This window comes from Lepeophtheirus salmonis, chromosome 9, assembly GCF_016086655.4.
Source record: "Lepeophtheirus salmonis chromosome 9, UVic_Lsal_1.4, whole genome shotgun sequence".
NCBI classification, from domain to species: Eukaryota; Metazoa; Arthropoda; class Copepoda; order Siphonostomatoida; family Caligidae; genus Lepeophtheirus; species Lepeophtheirus salmonis.
In genome coordinates this window covers 20,850,579-20,871,870 of record NC_052139.2, presented here as the reverse complement: position 1 = coordinate 20,871,870, position 21,292 = coordinate 20,850,579, and the positions used below count along the sequence as shown (strand labels likewise).

The following is a 21,292-nucleotide window of genomic DNA, read 5'->3' as shown; positions in this document are numbered from 1 at the left end:
AGTCCATGACCTTTTTTTAAATTTCTTTAGCATATTGCATCCCAACTCTTAAATTGATCCATATGAAAATTTTCCATGGTGTTTAATTGAAATAAAATTTCAAAAAAACAACAATTAAGTTTTTAATTACTTTGACCTTAGTGATCTTTTTATGAGATTTTCATGGAAAGTGAACTTTATAATTCAATTTTAAGACAACAAAACAGCATTAAAAATCCTGTTCATCCTTGTCAAAGATGGTACCTTCAGAAATCTATTATTTGGATACATTTTGTTCTTTTTTCTTGATGATGTATCCAATAAATTATGATTTCTAACACCGTATTGCAAGAAAACAAATACCTAGCTGGAAAAAGAACGAAAATGGTCCATAAATGGACTTGATAAAAGCCTTACAGCCAAAGAACAGTCTTTAAAAAAAGACTTAATCATGCAATCTTCTTCATTCATCTCTGAAGCTTCTACTTTTGATGAGCAACCTAATGAAATGATAGATGACGAAAGTGAAGATTAAATACCAATGTATACTCCAAAAAAAACTCTATTACTTTGGATCTTTTACCTCTCCTTGATCGAAATACCGAAGATCAGTTTTTATATTATTAGAAGCAGCTGACAATCCGGGCCACAATAAGAAATAACTTTTCTATTTAAAAAAGAAAGTAATCGTCAAAACAGGATAAATTACATACTCAAAAAATGTATAATATACAAGCAAATTTTAGTCTAGAAGTTCCTCTTGTCACACATTGTGATGGAAAAATGATTCTAAATCATAATAGAGCCGAAAAAAGAAAATAGTAGATACCTGTGTTAGTTTCCAGAATTTCGAAACTATTATCGGTGGACAAACTTTCATCTGGACAAATAGAGAACAAGCAAATGCTATATTAAAAACAATTAAAGAATGGTATACTAGGTACAACATCAAAGCAATGTGATTGAACTTATAAGTTTAAATATCGGCAAGAATATTGGAACTTGTGCTATACTTCTAAATTGCTAGGCAAAAAAAAACTTCTACAATTTGATTGTGGACACCATATAATGGAATTAGTTATCGGAATTGTTTTTCATGAGTGTGTGTGTGCCACATCGTCATCAGATGTTCCTTTGTTCAAAAGATTCAATGAAAATTGGTCTTCAATCAACAAAACTAACCATAAACCTTGAACTGTAGATGAAGAGGTGGCCCGTCTCTTGGAAGACATACTAGAGAGTACTATTGAATTTGCAAAAGATAATATAAAAAAAATATTTAAGAGACTAAAATTGAGAACTATTAACTATATTTCTTAGTGATCCCTGAGCCCGGAGTTAATTTAATACCACCTGGTGCTATGCAACATGCCCGATGGCTTTCAAAAGTGATATATTGCCCCAAGATGTGGATATTTAGATTAAAATCCAAATTGACTCCAACAAAGGAAAGAGGAATAGGTGATCTTTGTGTTTTCATCATAAGATTATTTATCAAACCTTGGGTCAATGCACCTCAGGCCTTCAATGCTTCTTTTAAATACCTCAGTCTAATGAAAATGTTATTCATCTTCACTTCCGTCATCTATAATTTCATTAGTTTACTCATCAAAAGTATAAGCTTCAGAGGTTAATTAATAAAATGGGATGATTAAGAACAAAAATATACCCGAATAATATATCTTTTTGTAGGTGCCTTCTTCGACTCGGATGACCTAGATTTTTATTGTTTTATTTATGCGTTAAAATTGAATTAGAAAGGTCAGTTTCTGTGAAAGCGTCATAAGAAGTTCACTAAGATCATAATACAAAAAAAAGGTTTTTTTTAAAATTTACAGTAGATAAAACGTAAATTGCAAATTTTCATATTTTTCCGTTCTATAATTGGGTTTCCAATATCCTAAAGAAATTAAAAAAGGGGTAATGAGTTCGATTTCAATCAACACTTCAACTGACGTTTTCTTTAGAAATGTATGAATTATTTTTTCTTTAGAAATAATTATAAAATATATATTTTATTATTAATTTAGTATGCTCAAATTATTGTTTACACAAAAAAGCTGTAATTTGAGGTATATGGACAGTAAGTATTCCAGCATATACACAGTTTTTAAATGTTAAATTTTTTGGCAAAAATAATTTAAAAATGATATTTCAAATTTTAAGAAAAAACATTAAAAATTCGCACCTTTTTACAGAAAATTATTTTTTTTAGGAAATAAAATTTCAAATATTCATTTTTTTCGAAAATAAAATTCAAAACTCACAGCTGTTTGCAGAAAATTATTTTTTTATGATTAAAATTTCAAATATTAAATTTCTTTTTTAAATTGAATACATTAGCCATATTTCTTAAGCTCATTATCGTGCTTCTGTCTATCTTATCTTTCACTGAAGCCAAAAAGGATCGAGACCGAATTTTGATGAGATTACCGATCCCAGGGCTCCGTATGAGGCTCAGAGCATCCTTTTTCAGCTTCTCACCTTGAAGACGAGCCTGTTTGAGCAGCCGACGATCCTGAAAAAATGGAGAACTAAAAAGACGTATCAAAAGAAAAAGTAATGATGGTTAAAATCAAAAGTGACAACCAAACAAAGAACTTATATAATGTTTATGGCTGAGGTGAGGCGTAAACGGAAAAGTGATGAAATATAATTAAGGGCCCAAATTTTTCAAGAGAAGATCATATTCCAAATTTGTAGGGGCTCATACAATATTAGTTATCAATTATGTGCTTACCAAAATATGAGTAGATTGAATGTAAGATTAGTTTCTGTACATAAAAAAATCAGATTCTGGTATTTTGCACAACACAAAAAATTAGTTGAATGATAACTCTGTTTTTGAGAAGATAATTAATTATTATTCTGTTATTATAACTTTAATTTTATTTTTTATATTAATGATTGATAATAAGTTTTAATTCATTTTAGGTGGACCATTTATTGGATTTAGTGTAATAATTCAAAGAGACTTGAAATATCAAATGTGGATTATTGCAATCCACGAAATAAGTTATTTGTGTATCAGAGTATATTGCTAAGTTTTAAATTTACTTAGTTTTTTGAAGATTATGAGGACGTTACCGGACAAAATGCAATTATTAGAATAAACAGCTTCAATCAAACCATTTCTGATCTAGCTCAATTCATTTCTTATGAAAAAATATTATTTATTTCTGAGCAATACATTTTCAAATAAATCTAATAATTATAGAACTGAACAAGAAATAAGCTTATTTGTTGCTTTAAAGGTGAATTCCTATACACCGAGTGATCAATATAATAATGATTAATCCCAATTAAAGATTCATATCTAATTATAATGTAATATATAAATATTCGGAATTAAAAGTTGAACTTGTTGTCACAATAAATTATCAGAATCAATTTGAAATGAAATAAATATCAACCCAATTTTATCATATGCAGTGTATTCAGTTTAAGTAGTGGCGGTTAGAAATATTTTTTGCATTTAAATAGGCAAAATATGGACTAAAACACAAATATATAATCATCTAGGAAATTAAATCAGTAACACTATTTTCAACATTTTTTATGAATTCGAAAATGGAGATCAAATTCAAGCACAAGAGTTGAATCAGGGATTACTTTATGTGAAGTCTTCTATAGATGAAAAACACGCTAATCAAGATACGAACTTCTCCAATAAAATATAAATATGATGAATTACGAAGAAACTGACAATCTCGTAATTATTTTATACCTATTTTTTCAAAAAATGTCTGCCTCGATGGGGTTTAAAAAAAAATCCTTCCTCCATACTCCCAAGTAAATGGCATCTACAAATAAAAGTTAGATCTGAAAGGACAAAAAGAAAATCTTTTTAAAAAAATTAGATCTTCATTCAAAAGAATAGAATCACACTTAATCACAGCTTTTGGAGGACTCTTTCAAGTTGACCACCAAAAACTGAAATTTTCTAACAAAAATATTTCCCCATACGATCCATAATACCATGATTGCTTATTTAAATCAAAAATAAGTGTTTTCAATGAACAATTGGATAAGTTCCCATGTCTGCGTTCATAGTTCATCGCTTTTTAACAAGAATTAATTCTTCTTTTCAACAATTGATATTTGATAGAATCATTATTTATATAAAAAGTTCTAATAATAAGTTTGCAATGCTTGTAGCAATCCAGATGTTAAGTTATCCATGTACAATACATAGACCGGTTCAATTTTTAACTTTTTTTCAAACCTTTAATATTGGACTTTTATCCATTCTCCAAGGTTTATAGAAACTAAGTATTACAGTCATTGTGATTTTGAACCTCGGCTAGGCCTGCCGAATCGGTATTGAAAATTTATTGTTGGCGGGCCCAAAAATAGACAATAAAAACCGTGATTTTTTGTTATTCTTTCGACTATAGCTTCGCAATGGCTTATTATATATCACTGAAATTGGTTTCAAATCAAAGCCAATAAAGTGTGCTTCCATTTGAACAGGTATTTTATTAACCCTTTCTTTGTGCTTATAGGTTCATTTTATCCCATATATTAAAAAATACTTATTTTTTTCCCTGTCTTTAGAGATATTATCTTAATGTATATGTTTACAAAATAGAATAGATGGTAGCCTTTTCGTATTTCAGTTCCTTTGGAACCATTAACATATTAATTATTGGTCATACAACAGGCTTGATGAATTGTATCGGGCTTTGTCCAATGAATATCTCGACTAGTTTTCTTACCGATAATAATCAAGCACAACTCTGCCCTTGAGATCTCTACCTCAGAAAATTGTTTATGCCATTAATTGATTTTTTCTTTGTGGGGCCCAAATGTTTCGCAAATTGGCTAAAACTCTTGGAGTATCCTTATATAAAAAAGACCAAACTTCTTTTAATTTATTATAAATTGCTTTGACCAGACCATTACTCTTGCCAAAAATAGCCTATAATACTCCTTCAATTATCGCCTCTTTTTGTCAAAAGTCGGGGTCCGATAAATACAATGTTTGGTAAATTAAAAGAAGTTTGATGTATGTTAGAGAAGGACAAATAAATGGATGAGCATGGGAATTTATCATGTTCCTTCAATGATCATCTTTGATAAAATGATGCATGCAACCATTAAGAATCAATGTTTATTCCAAAGGTTACACATCTGTTGAGATTCATTCCATATAACGAAGGCGCCTGTCGAAAAATAGATCATATTCTTGATGTGATTCGTGATCTAAGTTATTCTTACATGTTCCTGTACAGATCGTATGTTTTACATGAAGTGTAGCAATAAATGCTTATTTTTAAATTAATTACTAGTCAATTTATAAATTAAAGTATTTTAACGTATATTTGTGATATTAACTTAAAGAAGTATTGGTAAAATAAAAAAACACAAATAAAAAATGATTAATTATAACGAAAAATATGAATTAGAAATTTTACTAGTAGCTATACACAGAAAGTGAAACAAATTAATAATAACAAACTACACTAAATATTACCAATGGATTCAACAAATTATTAGAGACAAATTATACGAAATTCAAGTTATTGACAATAAATATTACAAACAGATTCAACAAATTATTAGGGACAAATGAAACGAAATTGAACTTATTAAAACTAAATATTACAAATGGATTCAACAAATTATTAGTTACAAATGTAAATTATAAATATACGAAAATAATGAGACATTTTTACACAGAAAAAAAACACCAAAAATAATTATGAGTGGAGATAAAATCGGTCTTTTTCCTATCCTAGTTCAAATTCCATGTAAAATCCTCATTTTTCGTCATCTAAGTAATTTGCAAATCTAAGGAAACAAAAAGTAAATTAATATGTTCAGTATTTAAAACGACTCATACTTATCAAAAATAAATTGTATTTTAACATATTGGAATCCATTCTTAACCCGAAGAAACTGATGTTAGACAAACTATTTGCATCCAATTTGAAGCTAAGACCCACTTTGACACAATTCATGCTGTTGTTCCTGACCATATTACTTTAATTCTCTAACACCTTATCTAGGAGATTATGAATAATTAGCTATATGCTAATCCTAAATTTGAACAAGAATTTGTTAAATTAATTTTTGATTGTTTAAATATATAAATAATAACTTAGATAAGTTCTTACACGAAGAAAATTATGTTCGTCAAACTATTTACACGGCATTTGAAGGTAAGAAAAAAAAAGAGGCTTTTGTCAATTAATCAAATATATTTAACAGTCAAAACATTGGATAATCGTTTTTCTGATTTTTCTATTTCTTTTAAATATACTTCTAGATCTTTAAATTTTATCGATTCCTCTACCTTATTTCTCTATATTTTGTAGAATAAATAATATATAGCAATTAAAAAAGAATGATTGCAATTATTAAAGAGTTGTCAAATTCAAATACTCTTATATGAGCAGAAAATGCGTGGGAGAGGGTCCATTGCTTTAAAAAACGAGGAAGAGATCTTTCAAAAAATTAGTAACTTAGCAGAGTTACACTCAGGATTTCTTGAGCAGACTCATGCTCTGACCATCCATGTGGAAACGTCATCTTTACTTCCTCCCGAGTTTCTTGAAAAGTAGTACCTGGTAGAGTTGCAGTGCTTAGTGTAATCTACAAGCAGCCTTTATTAGTATAAAAATATTAGTGGTCGACTTTAAAAATCCATTAATACTGATATCATAGCAGTAAATAAGATCCAGACACATCATCTCAATTCCAGACTATTTTGATAGCTTGGCATGGATAGTGATGAAGAGTTTTAGCGTTTCTTGCTATACACAGAAGTTACAGGACTATCAATGAAAATTTCATAAAACTTTTTTTCAACTTTAAACCTTACCCTAATTCAAAACATATTTAATAGTGTTTTTAAATTTGAATATTGTATCAAAATTAACAATTCATGTGAATAATATTATTTTTAAATTGCTCTTCAGTTAGAAATTAAAAGGACTACAAATCTCATCAACACTCAAACCCATTTACAAATATACTATATATTATGTACATTGTAGATTGCCAAGTATATCTTCGGGTATGAGTTGTGCTAAATCTTATATGATAATTAAATACTTATATTTAAGATTAATTCCTCTCTTACTAGATTGAAACTCAAATATGAAAGAAAAGATAAGACTCCCGATCCCAATCACATTCATGAACTTAATAGCTTTCGAATGTACAACAGAGAATGTATCAAGTTGTGAACCCCAAGCCTAACGGTTTACTTTTTATAACTTTGTTACGGAGTCGCTATTAAAAAGGTATTTCACTCTCCAGATACAAATGACCGAATGGAAGGGCCAAGGAAGAAAAACACTTAAGAAAATGAACTGAACTAACGAAAATTTTATTATAGAGCTCACTTTCTTCACTCACAAAGTAGAGTAAAGGAATGTTGGTAAAAAATCATTTGAATTGAATATGGTCTATTAAGAAGAACAAGTCTTCCTCAGCTCACCCTCTACTTTAGAGGATAGAAATCTGAAGAGCTTGATGGCCTAGTAAAGACTGACGATTCTATATGAGTTCTCTTACCCCTAACTTCTATAAAAATCACGCCTGAGATGTCATTATTGTTGTATAGAAATAAATATGGTAATTACTGAGTTGTAATAACTACGCTCACAAGCAATTTTTACTTATAAGCAAACGTAATATGAATTAAAAGTAGATGTGTAAGGGTATGAAAGTTGTCAAAATCCTTGCAAGTATAATTTTAAAAAGTAAAATTTAATGTTGATAACTTTGATAGACGACATATCTGCTGAAATAGATCATTATTGGTGCTCCCGGTTTTCTAATTCGTTTGAGGTATTAAAATAGAAAAAAAAATCTATTTGGGGGCTTTATATATCTTGCAAGTTGCCAATTAATATAAACATGCTCCACAATTTTACAGCTCTATGGATATGGCCTTATTTCTACACATATAATTAATTAAACCCTTCAATAATTATAATTTTCATTTACTTTGGTTATTAGGCCTTTTAAGGTCATAATTTTTTCGAGAAGAGTTCCTTCCAAACTTTTTTTTCAATCAAATGAACAAAAAGTAGAATTAACAAACGTGGGGATCTAACTCTTCTTTTTAGTAAGTTTAAACCTGGTAAAGTGGAACTATTATTATTGTTCTTACACCAAATAAACCCATCCCATTATGTTCATTTTGAAGAAAAGCTCATCTTTTTTTGTTGGGGTGGGGGCGTTAGAAGTTTATATGAAGTGAAGCCTGCCAGCAATAGTTTGGGAAATCTTAAGGTAAAGTATCCCCACTTTTATATGGCTTGGAATAGTTTGTAATACAGACCAATAAAAGTTTTTCAACTAATAAAAGGAAGGATTTAGAAATACCTACTTACTTGACATGAGTCATTAATATAAAAACATAAAATAAAAGTAATGGAGAACTTATATACATATAGGGAATTTAAATTAAGTAGAATATCTTTGATGTTCAATTTACTTTTATTTTTCCAATTAATACTCAAACACTCGTATTATTATTTTGATAAATTTTAAGAATTGTTTTCAATCAAACAACTTATAATTAGCTGTTATGGCAATCATTTACATATTTATTTATTTTTGTAAAGATGCCAAGACCTAGATCTTCGAGCTAGTTAGCACTTTAGCCGTTTAGAAGATAATTCCTCAGTCAATAAGTATGAAATTGAAACGGTATTCAAATATTCTTATAGAAATCTACATAAGTTAAGAAGTCACTTATATTTTTTTATTACAAAGAATCACTTAACAGTTCCCAATAACTTTTTATATTTAATAGCAGAATAGAATAAAAAATATCAATAAAAGCGAGGCACTTTAGAGTCCTAGAATGATCATTTACTTGTTTTTCAATCACAAAAGAGACTCACAAGTAATAAAAAAATCACTTACCAGTGTTTAGTTTTAAAGTTTCCAGATTATATAATTATCACAAACGGTAATTTATAAATGGAATTGATGTCAATGTTAATAGATTATTAATAAGTTATTTCTACATTATATTATCCGGTGGAGGAGGGGTTAATTCATGAAATCGAGAAAATTCAATTTTAGCCCGAACTTTTAAGCACTCTAGAAGAAATATTTTTTTAACTGTTTGATGTGCATGTTTATTCGACTTTTTCTCTCTAAATCTCCCCCAAATTAGTCAAGGGATTTCAAATCCTGTGTAATTGATGACAACTTTTCCTTTGCTTAAAACATTGAGGTATTTTTTATTTATTTGGTTCTAATTACCCGATTAGAAAAAAACTGATTCAATTTAACAATTTAGCAAACCATTGTATATGATAACATTAATTAAGACTCTCTAACTTATTATCTATGAAGTTATTAGCGTCCTTGGGCGTATACCCGGCACAATATACAAGATAACATCTCTGGTAAAATACAGGTACTATCCATTATACTTTAAGCTTTTCTTTATCAACTTAGCAAAATGTTATAAAATTATTTCCGCTGACATAGACATTATTACACTTGAAAATGATTCGTAAGCATAAATTTAGTAAGCTACTAGACATAGAAACCGATTTTTATATAAATCTACATACACTTTTATGTCAGCTACAACTTTATGAAAAAAAAAAAAAATAGTTTAAATAGCTATGATATATTCAAAATTGCTTTTTTAAATTTCGTATTTAAAAAAAAGGTTAATGTTCGTCAACTTTCATGCGTATCCAGTAAATTACATGTATGATTCAAAAAATTTAGGATTGTATCTATAAACTGTCAAAAATTTGTAAAATTCTTTCAATGGAAAAATTTGATTTTTAATAACATATTCAGTTTGTTGTCTACAAGACATAGAGAATACATTTGTCTATGCCTACGAATATTTTTTTTTGTCATCTACAATTCTTACTAAGAAATTTTTAATTTAAAATACGAAAGAAAAGTCATGATATCATCTATATAAAAGAACATATTTTATGTCAATGTATTTGAAACATTTTATTTAAAGATGAAATAGAAATTCTCTTAGTATCAAAAGGCTTTCGACTATTAAAGACATCAAATCATGAGTCAATAATTTCAATAAACAGAGATTGTAACTTTTGTTTCTGCGAAAAATGATTCAATACTCAGGCTATTGCATGGTTGAACAGTTGTGTGGTCAAACAAACACGCTGTCTTTAACTAATATGACAATCCAAGTAAATATCTTTTATCTTATGTGCTATTTTTAATTCTTGGCAATCTTCAGTCATCAATTGAAGAAAATCTTTTTTTTTTTTTATGGTGGACCCATCAAGTAGAATGTACCCTTTATCTAGTAGATTGGTTCTTATGTGGCTATGACGTCACTCTTATATAATTTGTAACCAACAACTAAATTCTGATCAAAATTAAAAGTCATTGAAGTGTTTAGGTATAAATAAAGTGAAGCGTAATAATATCTAACATAGAACTACTTAGAACAAAAATATGACTTAATATTTGTAGTTTGGAAAGAAAGAGGTTAAAAGATTTTTGTACGTTGTAGTTCTATGGCATAAAAAAAAAGAATAACTTATATATATATATTTGAAATAGGCAATATTTTGTAAAATATCAAATAAACGTCAATTCAACTGACGATTATTTGGAAATCAAAGTTTTATATATTGACTATCATAACCCCTTAACCTGTATTATCACATCTATCATACGTGTAAAATTAGTCATGAAAACCTAATGTACAACTCTCAAAACTTTACATATTGAAATTTTTAAACATCAACGCTATTAATGTCAGAAAGAAGAGGTTATGTGATTTAAAAATTGTATTGTTTCGGAAGAGATAATGATAATATTGTACTTTTTAAGCTTACAAAATCTTTGCGATATTCCCCCCCTACAAGCATTATACATTTTAAATTACCGAACCTATTTATTATAGAAGTTGTTTAGGTTCGAAGGTTATAATATGTTCAGTTTTTATAATTATATTCACTTATAACTCACGCAATTCCCCGAAAGATATCAATATTTAACTTAATTAATGACTGTCAATATACTTATAAATTTTGTTCTAGGTAATTTCGTTGCATGATATATTTGCCACCTTTTTCTGATTTTTATATTATCTGTTCGAGCTTAACAGTTGTATCTCCCTCAGTTTAATTATATAGCTAATTGAAAAAAGAAAGGAAAATAATGAAAAAATAATTAATACAGAAGGAATAGTTACTGTTTATACTTTGTAATTACTAAGGAATCACTCATTTGAGGAATGAATGTATGTATTTTGACATGATTAATTGATTAAATACGTTAATGAAAAATAGTCGTATTCTTAGTTGAGGTTTGAAGAAATTGAATGACCTTCAAATATAACTGACTTAAAGGACATGATCATAGATTGGGATATGAATATAGGTAAAATCATTTTTTTATTTGATATTGATAGATCAAGGCGTATACTTAACAAGAAAGATGGTAAAGGTTGTCATAATATATGTATGCTGATAGTGAGTTTCCTTTTTTTATAGGAACCTGAGTCGGGGAAGCCTATTATTAAAACTAATGAACATGAAGAATTCATTAAAAAAGTGAATTTAGGAGGCTTAATTCTACTTTAATATTAAAATGAGACAATTCCTGATAGACATTTTAAAATTTGCTGCAGTTATACGGTTTTAAACTAACCTCATGATTTATATGCTCGGAAGTTCATTTGTTTTCTAAACACATAAAGAAGTTGCATTTCATTAAGACCTTAGAGTAATTCGTTTTCTATGTAGTTGCAATAGGGAATTTATATAAAATAAGTATAAAAAATCATGTTCTGATACAGGGTAAGATAAAAATTGTAGTATATCCACTGTTATTCGTCATTTTAAGACTGTGTGTACAAATTGGTTATTACGGGGCGGGGAAACGATTGCTCCCCAGCTATTCTGTTAACTCCCTAGTGAACAGGGCCAAATCGTTCCTACAGTTGCAGGAGGTATCGAAGGAGTCACTATGATTGGAGGGAGCGAGGAGAATTTGCTTATGCTTAGATACCCAAATTCTGGCAGAATTAAGGATTCTGATAGCATGGTAGATTTAGACAGGCCTGTATTCAATCATGGTTTCAATTATAAGACATTTTGTACAAATTTTTTTTTGATATTCCTTCCTCCACTAGGAGGACTTACAAATCGGGGCGTCAAACATTTTTATAAGTTTTATTTAGGAGAGTGTTTATCTCCTTTTAACGTGTCTGGGACTGTAGTAATGAATTATTTAACATCACAACCCACGTCTTCCAATAGTGCACTTCCAGCAACAAAAGTGGCATTAGTAAAGCGTCAATTAAGGACGGAGGTGCTATCATCAGATAGATACATATGTTTTTTACTTTGATTTCAGCAAGGCGTTCGACAAGGTGCTGCATAGCGGTGTCGAACACAAACTATATTGCATTGGGATTGAGGGTGAACTATCTAGGCTCAAAAATGGAAAACAGCCAGTTCTAATAAACGGCATCGGATCAGCTTCAATAGGTGTCCCATCCTCTGTACTCAAGGGTCGTAACCTTGGACCTACACTCTTCTCTGTCTATATTAATGACCTATGTGACAATCTCAGATCCAAAATATATATATGCTGATGACACAAAGCTTGTTTGCCACTCAGAAGAGGAGGCCAAACATGACCTCAGAGAATTTCTGAAGCGGAGAGTTCCTGTAAGTCTGGAGAAGAGCTCTTTTATGATTTTTCGGGCCGTTGCTATTGATCTGGGAGAGATGAAGAATATGGGTGTCTTTAAGGATCTTGGAGTGCTGACATCTTTTAATATGAAATTCAGCACTCACATATACGATATTTTTAGGAAAGCAAACAGAACGCTTGGGGTTCTTAAAAGGAGTTTTAAAACCAGAAATATGAAGCTGATGATGAAGGTTATGAATCATATGTTATGCCTATTTTGAACTATGCTTCTCCGTTGTGGAATCCAATGTATAGAAAGGAAATCAAAGCTCTTGAAAATGCACAGAAACGCTTTACACAAATGGTTTGCGGCAATATATCTTATGAGGTTGGCTTACATCTAGTCGCCTGTTGTTGCTTGAAAATAGGAGGAAACTTCAAGATGTGGTTATGATGTTTAAAGTTATAAATGGACTAACTCATTGTAATATCACGCCCAAAGTATATAGTAAGGTGTACAACATTAGGTTGTCTTCCGATTTTTACTTAGTTCAGCCATCGGCAAATACTAATTACCTCCAACATAAGCTTCTTTAATCGAACTATACGGATATGGAAAAGCCTCTCCGAAGATGATAGAAGAATAAATAAAAAATAATCCACATCTACTTTAATTCGCACCACATTATATCATTCACTTATACCATATTATTTCATTAGATTTTATGATATTGTTTTATTATGTTTATCATGAGTCGACAATATTGGCATTTTTTTGACACTTGTCGAAACCAACCAAATAAATAAGTAAATTAAGTTCGAGTTATAGAATAGATAACCATTTTCTATTTTTCTCCCCCTTGTGTGTCTCAAAAAGTTCAAACTTAGGTCGTATTAGAAGTAGAATTAATTTAGCAAGTTTTTCTGGGACATGAGACTGGATTCAGTCCGACATATTATTGGATATGCAAATAAGACTAAAATTAAAAGAAAAATTGTTTTTGACTTTGTGATGGAATTGTCACACCATTGCAACTTATACTTCTAATAAATGGTTAAGAGATCATGCAAATGACGAGTATTAATATTAAGTTTTTAAAGCTCATAGCTTAAGAAGGGCTGTTGTATCTTTAAAAAGAGCTAATGTCAGTTCGGTTGAGGAAGTTATGAAGTAAGGGTTTTGATGTAGGAGATAAAGAGCTTTTTATCAGTTTTTAATGTTTCTATAAGGAAAATACTTAATTTACACGTATTATAAATTTGATAATCTAGGTTAAGGGAAATGAAAATAAATATATACAAATGTGCAAATCAAATAATTTTAAGTCGAATTGACGTTTATTTTGTATTTTGTATTATATTGCCTATTTGAAATTTATATAAGTGAAAAGAGTTGCTGAAAATAACACGTGATTTTGATATAAAATTAAAAAAAAAATAATTTTTGTATATTTTAACAACTAAGTCAAAGCAATGCCTGTGTACTCCCACCTGTACTCAAATAAGCTACTATGAAATGATCCCAATTGTAGTGGTAATACTACTTCTTTCCTGTTGTCAAGTATAAATATTATTTCCACAATTATATTTTGAAACGTCCTCCAAATTTATTACAATATTATATTTAATATTGTCTTCTTCTTTTAAACTACTATGGGGTTATATAATATGGTATCATACAAAGCTTTCTTACAAGAAGAAACAACAAAAAAGCATAAAATTATCTATTAGTCCGCCAAATAAGTCAATCACACCAACTGCTATTTATCCCTTATATGTCATCCCATACCATCATTGCCATTGTCATTTCTCCACAATTTTAAAAATGGATTACAATGTATAAATATTTCATACTAGTAAAATCGTTCATATTATTTTATTCAATTGCTATTATAATTTATAATATTGCCTATTAATATTTTATTAAAAGTGTAGCTTTGTATTTGTATTTCAATATGGTAGCCAAAACTTCTTCAGGTAAATAATACATTCACAACGAGGGATCAACAAAAAAATGCATTACTGTCCTATTTGAAAACAGAGCATAAGTATTTTAATCTATAACTTATTAAATCACTTATTTTTTTAAAAGAATAATGAATTAAATAGCCATGAAGAATTAAGGAAGTGGAGGAAAGCGACAGTTGACAAGAAAATACATAGGTTATTTTTTTGTTGGCGAGGTAATGCTATATGCAGTGTAAAAGATTTAATTGTAAATTTATCGCAGAGTTGTTTTACCAATCATTTGGTTCTATAAAGCCCTTCATTTTTATAACAATATCTAATATTATATTTTATTCTTCACTTAAGTTCATATTGAGTTCACTAAAAAATATAGAAAAACACCCATAACATATGGACTGGTAAACTAGGCTGTATAGAGTATAAAGTTTAGTATTACATTTATTGTACAGTTGTTTAAGTAGTAATTATTCTAGTTGTTCAAAAGATGATTCCATATACAATAAGTTTAGGACTTGAAACGATATTCAGATATTTCAATAGAACTCTACAGCAGAATTTAAGAAGTCAATTATTCTGTTTAAAGAAACAGGATAATCACTTATTACTATTTGTATTAATGTAATAGTTGGATTAATAGATTTTCTTAAAAATACATATAAATAAACATGACCATTCTGAAACTTAGTGGGGCCCTAATCCTATTCTGAACTCTATCTATAGAAAGGATTCGAATGAAAATTCAATATAATTTATCATCAATTTACCATCTCCACATTTAATTATTTAATTAACCCTCCGTTAGTGAACGAGGATATTATAGACTCCGGGATTATTAAATTTATTTTTGTTCCTTTTAATCTTCACTTTATTGGCAATATTTTAGTATGCTCCTGAATTATTAAATCTAATTATATACAGCTTGTTATATATCTTGATAATGCCTTGTTTAGGATTTATTCGTATATGTAGCAATTTTGAATTTATGAGCTTTTTTCACAAATGCCGTTCCTCTGTTTTTCCTTCTTTTTGATAATTTTTTTACGTACCATTGGTTTTAACACATTATTATGTTTTTTTCGATTATCATTTTTGTTTGTTCTTGTTTCGTAGAAATAAACAAACTATGTTGCATAGTGTACTAATGTTTTTGCACTAGGGTATCTTTTTATGTCTCAATGTTTATATCCATGATTGCTAATCTGTTATGAAATATTTTGAAAGATGACGTTGCATTAGATCAACTCTGACGTGAAGGAAATAAACAAGGACATTAGCAATAATTTCTATGATGTCGATCCCCTAATTCAACTCTGAGTTTGTCATGGACTTATAATTGTAACTCTACAACAAATTTTCAAGGTGACTCTCCATCTTTTATAAGCATCATGAGTTAAAGAATAATGATAGCAGACTAGGAAAAGAAAATTCCCTATTTTGTTTATCAACTCGAAAAAAAGAAAAAAGAAAAAAAAAGAGTAAAATATAAAAAAACAACTGATTGGTATCAATATTTATATTTATTGGGAATAAAGTTACACCAACTGACAAAAAAAAAAAAGTTTGTATTCACCATTTTTTTATTCACCAACAAAAAAAAGAGGAGAAATATTTTTGATACAACGCTAATAACGTACCAGTCAAATGTTAAAGTAACTAACACACTATCCAAAGATATAGTTACAAAATAAATATAAAAATTGATGGACAGAATCAGTTTTTATGAGATGAAGAAGTTGTAGGCACTAATAAATTATGAGAGGAGTAGAATGTGCGTGTTACGGTTATTCATTTCCATTCCCTAAACCTCGCAGAATTCACATCTAGGAACGTGTCGGATCCATGATGGAAACTAAGACTGCCCTAAATGAAGAAATACATAATTTTAGTACGATAAAATTAAACAAACTCCTTGCGTTATATTTAATACACCAGTCTTAAGAAACCAGTTCTAAGTATGTGCAATTCAAGGAGAAGACAAATTTATTTTTGGACCACGAATCTCGGGATTTTTATGTTAATAGGTGAATGATATTTAAAAGAAGGGACACTCTATAAAAACAAAAGAGCCCCATTTCAAATTCATATTTTGACTTTTTTAACTCATACCTAACTTCTTTATCGCACCTTTGAGTCATCGAACATGGCTCAATTTATTACATAATTCTTAAATTTAAAAACTATTAATTATAATTTATAAGACTTTCGGAATTAGGAAGTTTTGAATTCAATCTAATGTTTATTTTGGCGATTGATAATTTCCAACCCCATGAATTTTTAAATAGCACAACCTTTTTCATAGTATTGTGTAAATTAAGGTTGCGTTCACTACTACTTTAATGAGTCAATGCACAATATGCAAGAAAAAGAGAAATAATCCCCGAACAGTGAACAGTAAATATTGACAAAGGAAAAAAGTAATTGCTTAGTCCTAAAGACTGTCTTGAGAGAAAAGAATGGATTATTCTATGTATTTAGTATTCCCTGCCTTAATTCAGTTAAATTGTATCAATTCACTCAAGAATCAAATTGTATATCATTTTCACATAAGGAAATGCCCTAAGTTTCTTAATTGAGCATCCTGTTAAACTATTGCAAGCAAGAGTTGATGTAATCATAAATACACAAGAGTGTGACTTTGTTGTAATAATAAAGATAATTATTATAATTAAATAAGGATTTTAAAAAAGAACTTTGAAATACATGCAGTTTATTTTACCAAGTGCATGTACAGTGTTCATTTAAAATACTTATGCAAAGTATTCATCGGTATCAAGGCTAAAAGAAATGCAACGTTAGACCATCATGTAAATGGGCTCAACTTGATGTGCCATATAAACTGATGGACAAGAGAGACCTATTTTGACATCACAGAAAATAACAACAGTATTATAATAACACCATATAATGCTCGAAATGAGAGGATTAATGGTAATAGACATACTCTTTGACGTCACTATTAAAAACGTGGTGGAGGTCAAACATTAGTGAGAAAAGTGTTATGATTTAGCATTGTATTCATATTTCCCGTGATTGCTATTATGTATTATTTACGTATATCTAAAAAAACAAAAAAAACACGAAAAAACAAAAACACTTGTACGCTGAAGCACTTGTATCTAAAGGTACTGCTGTAAATAACTTTTGTTTATCCTTTAAAATATTATTTTTTAGAAAGATTTAGATATTAGACAGTAGATTTTCAGACTCCAAAGCTAACAATACATATTAAAAGACAACAAAATGTGGAGTTTACTTGTACTTGTTATAACCCTTAGTTTTTTTAACATTGTATATTCAATTTCTACAGGTTTAATAATTATTTTGTTCCTTTATGCATATTAACATGACTCCTGTTTATATATTGATAGTCTGGTATGAATCATGTGGTTCATCCCCTTTAAAGAACCTTAAGGGATGTACCCGAAGGACGAATAGGATAATAAACGGAGTACCAGTTGAGAAGGGGGGAAATACCTTGGCAGGTATCTGTTATTAATGAATATGACAGACTTCCGATGATTACTAATTGTGGAGGATCGATCATTGGTACTAAACATGTTTTAACTGCTGCTCATTGCTTTGAAGGAATAGTTGTGGATCATGTTAGACATAATCCGAAATTTGAATTGATTTTTGTACGTAAATATAAGTATATTTCATTCTAATGACATTTTTTGTTGTTCAATAGACTTTTCACAAACATATTATATTCATGTAAGTTTACTAGTCGTAGAACCCTGATTTGCCCCTAGTAATTAAGCATTAGTCAAAATTGGTAAATCCTTAGTTTTACTCTTTTTTTATTCATAAGTACACTCAAACGTAATTACTTAATACAATAATACTTGCATTATTCCTAAAGATGGGATCCGTGTAAAAAAACAGATAAGTATAGCGATCATAAAAAGAAACAAGATGATTTGTCTTCTCTTTTTTTCTTTTATGTTTATTAGACAGGTTAGCACAGAATTTTCATGTGAAATAATTTTAAGTGTATCATACAGCATTTTTGACGTTGATTCCAAATCTGTTTTTGTATTTCTTCTAGCACGTACACTTTTTTAATATGAAGCTAATTTTATTTTTTATAAGTTTACTTATTTATTTGTAGTAAATCAATAATTTTGATAAAACCAATGAATGATATATTTTTTATTTAAAAAATAAATCTAAGCTACTCAAACTTTTTACACATCCATCATATTTTTATACAATATAGTATAATATAATATATATTATCCTTCTGTATAATGTAATAAAATTAATGTTACTATTGATCATTTTCCCCATTTAAACGAGATATACGACAATATGGAAATAATTAAGGTAAAGTTAATTATGAAAGTTTCTACTACCTTTCGAGACCATTTTCGAAGGTTAGTGTAGCAAAATTGAAGAAGGGCATATTTGTTGGACCACAATTAAGGGTGGTTATGAATGAAACTGAATTTCAAAAAGTCTTAAGTCTACTGGAAGTAAAAGATTGCCTGGCTTTCAAATGGATAAGGTAAAATGTCCATGGAAACAACAAGTTTCCTGCATATAACTATGGGGTATTATAAAGAACTTGATTGCTGAATGTTGTTGAAAATGCACTTCTTACATTCCCCATTGAGATTTATTCTCCGAATACCTTGGTTCAGTGAGTGAAAAACACGGAGAGGTATTTCACACTTATATTAGAACAATGGAAGACAGGAACCTAAGATTTTGGAATAAAAGCATGATGGAAAACCATTGTCTGATGCTTTATCGTAACAATCCAGCCAAAATATACAAAAGAAAGACACATCCACAATGCTTCAAAATTATCATCTTCATTGTTGTTTAGTGTTCCAAAAATTATACTTCTAGCATAAAGTTTGATCTATGAAAAAAAAAGAATTCATAAATTGGATAAAAAGTTCAAACGCTGTTTATCAAAAACTCTACGTGTTATAAAAAAAAATCAGATTTAAAATCAGCAAAAAAAGAAAAAAATACGCTCAGAAAAATGCTAGGAAATTAGTGGTTAGAAAAAAAAGTTTAATTTTGTTTGCTTGTGTTATTGAATAAGTTATTGAAGTAAATATACATGAATTTAAATAAAATTATAATATTTTCTATTTTAAATATAGAAGGTGCCCTCCTTATAGGAGTAATTCAGTAATACTATATGTGTCGCTCACACTTCTCTTCAAACTCATACACAAATCCCATCACTTATTATTGTCTCCTTCAAGCTTGAAATTTACAGCAGGGAAAACTATATATACGTGTTCGATGAAATGTGGACATGCCTTCCATATTTCATTAAATACGACAAAATTGTTATTTCTTATATCAAAATATATTTATTGTATACAGCATGGATCACTATAGACAGTGGATCCAGTTACTTGTTGTCATATATACAGACAGGCATACTTTTATTAGATCATATTAAAACCAACTGTCCTTAAGTTTGCTCAAAAAATGAGCGGATCGTATTTGTGATTTTTTGAACCGTACAAAATCTTTTGTATTTGCATATAAATATTATTATTTTAAATGTAAATTGTTACAGCGTGTCGTTTCTGTAGGTTTACGCAGGAGGAATAACAGATTTACAATCAGGAAAAAAATATAGTGTAAAGAAAGTTGTAGTACATGACAAATTTAGAAGACTTCAATATAACCTTATCCATGATATAGCGGTCATAACAATGCAGACGGAGTTTGAATTTGGATCAACTGTCCAACCAATTTGTTTACCGTTCATGAAACCTTCGGCTCCCGATGCAGGATCACTTGTTGTAGGTAAAGATTTTTATTATTTCATATTTACCTAAATATAATTGAAAATTAAACCATCTTTATTAGCTAGTGGTTGGGGTCACACGAAACCTAAGGATTCTGCATGTTCTTCTAATCTTTTGAGAGCTGACTTACAAGTCTACAGTTTTGACAGACCTGAATGCCTAGACTATATTAATACTTTAACCCCAAGAGGTTCAGTCTTGTGTGTTCATAATCCCTTATCTTGTACTTGCTATGGTGACTCAGGGGGTCCATTAGCAATGGAAGTGGACGGAGTATGTACATTAGTAGGAATTACTTCTCAGGGGTATGCATGTGGAAGTGAGGGTGATGGTTCGTTTTATACGAACATTTCATACTATTTCGATTGGATCATTGATAATATATCAGTAAGTTACTGCCACTCATTTTTTTTTTTTTTTTAAATAACTAAAATTTCGTTGATTTTTTTTACACAGGAGCGTTGTCCAACACCATTGAACAAATAAATCTTTGTTAACTATTTCATGTGGAAAATTTCATTTCTTTATTTTTTTATATATTTTATTCTATTTGTAATAATGTGCTTATTACGTGATTACACTCCAATACACGTTACCATTATGAAAAATGTTTTGCAATTCCATATGTATTGACTTTTATTTTGAATAATTAAATGAAATTCTGAAAGTAGAACATAAATTGCCTTAAAGACCTTAAAATAGACCTTATGACAGCTGAAAATTTAAACCAATCTGCAAAGAAAGGGAAAAACAACAGCATACCTTTCTTCTACTGAGTATCAAACTTTTCCCTTGAGTCCTTTAGTGTGATTTAATACTGGGTACGAGAACATAACTTTATATAAATAAAAAATGATTTTTTTTGTGGATACCGAATAGGTCTTAAAAGTGTTGGTTTTTTGGGAATAAATTCAGTTTCCTAAACATACTCCCAGCCATATTGAGAG

At 29.2% G+C, this 21,292-nt stretch overlaps 1 protein-coding gene across 2 annotated transcripts; it reads left to right on the top strand.

Moving 5' to 3' along the window:
• The first annotated feature begins 6,090 nt into the window (after nucleotides 1–6,090).
• Nucleotides 6,091–20,927, top strand: LOC121124672 (trypsin-7-like). 2 transcript variants are annotated; one of them, XM_071891155.1, is made up of 5 exons: nucleotides 17,774–17,872; nucleotides 17,934–18,200; nucleotides 20,127–20,343; nucleotides 20,407–20,732; nucleotides 20,802–20,927. In XM_071891155.1, exons 2-5 carry the CDS (start codon nucleotides 18,081–18,083, stop codon nucleotides 20,829–20,831), a joined length of 693 nt encoding a protein of 230 aa, XP_071747256.1. In that variant the 5' UTR covers nucleotides 17,774–17,872; nucleotides 17,934–18,080; the 3' UTR covers nucleotides 20,832–20,927. The 2 variants fall into 2 exon arrangements, with proteins under 2 accessions (XP_071747257.1, XP_071747256.1); XM_071891156.1 differs by lacking the exons at nucleotides 17,774–17,872; nucleotides 17,934–18,200 and adding an exon at nucleotides 6,091–6,143.
• Nucleotides 20,928–21,292: the final 365 nt, after the last annotated feature.

Excerpts from the sequence above, each read along its gene's own strand:
- LOC121124672 (XM_071891155.1), top strand. The coding sequence starts at position 18,081 with ATGATTACTAATTGTGGAGGATCGATCATTGGTACTAAACATGTTTTA. Across the intron at positions 18,201-20,126 it reads CGAAATTTGAATTGATTTTT|GTTTACGCAGGAGGAATAAC; the intron begins GTACGTAAATAT and ends TCGTTTCTGTAG. Across the intron at positions 20,733-20,801 it reads GGATCATTGATAATATATCA|GAGCGTTGTCCAACACCATT; the intron begins GTAAGTTACTGC and ends TTTTTTACACAG.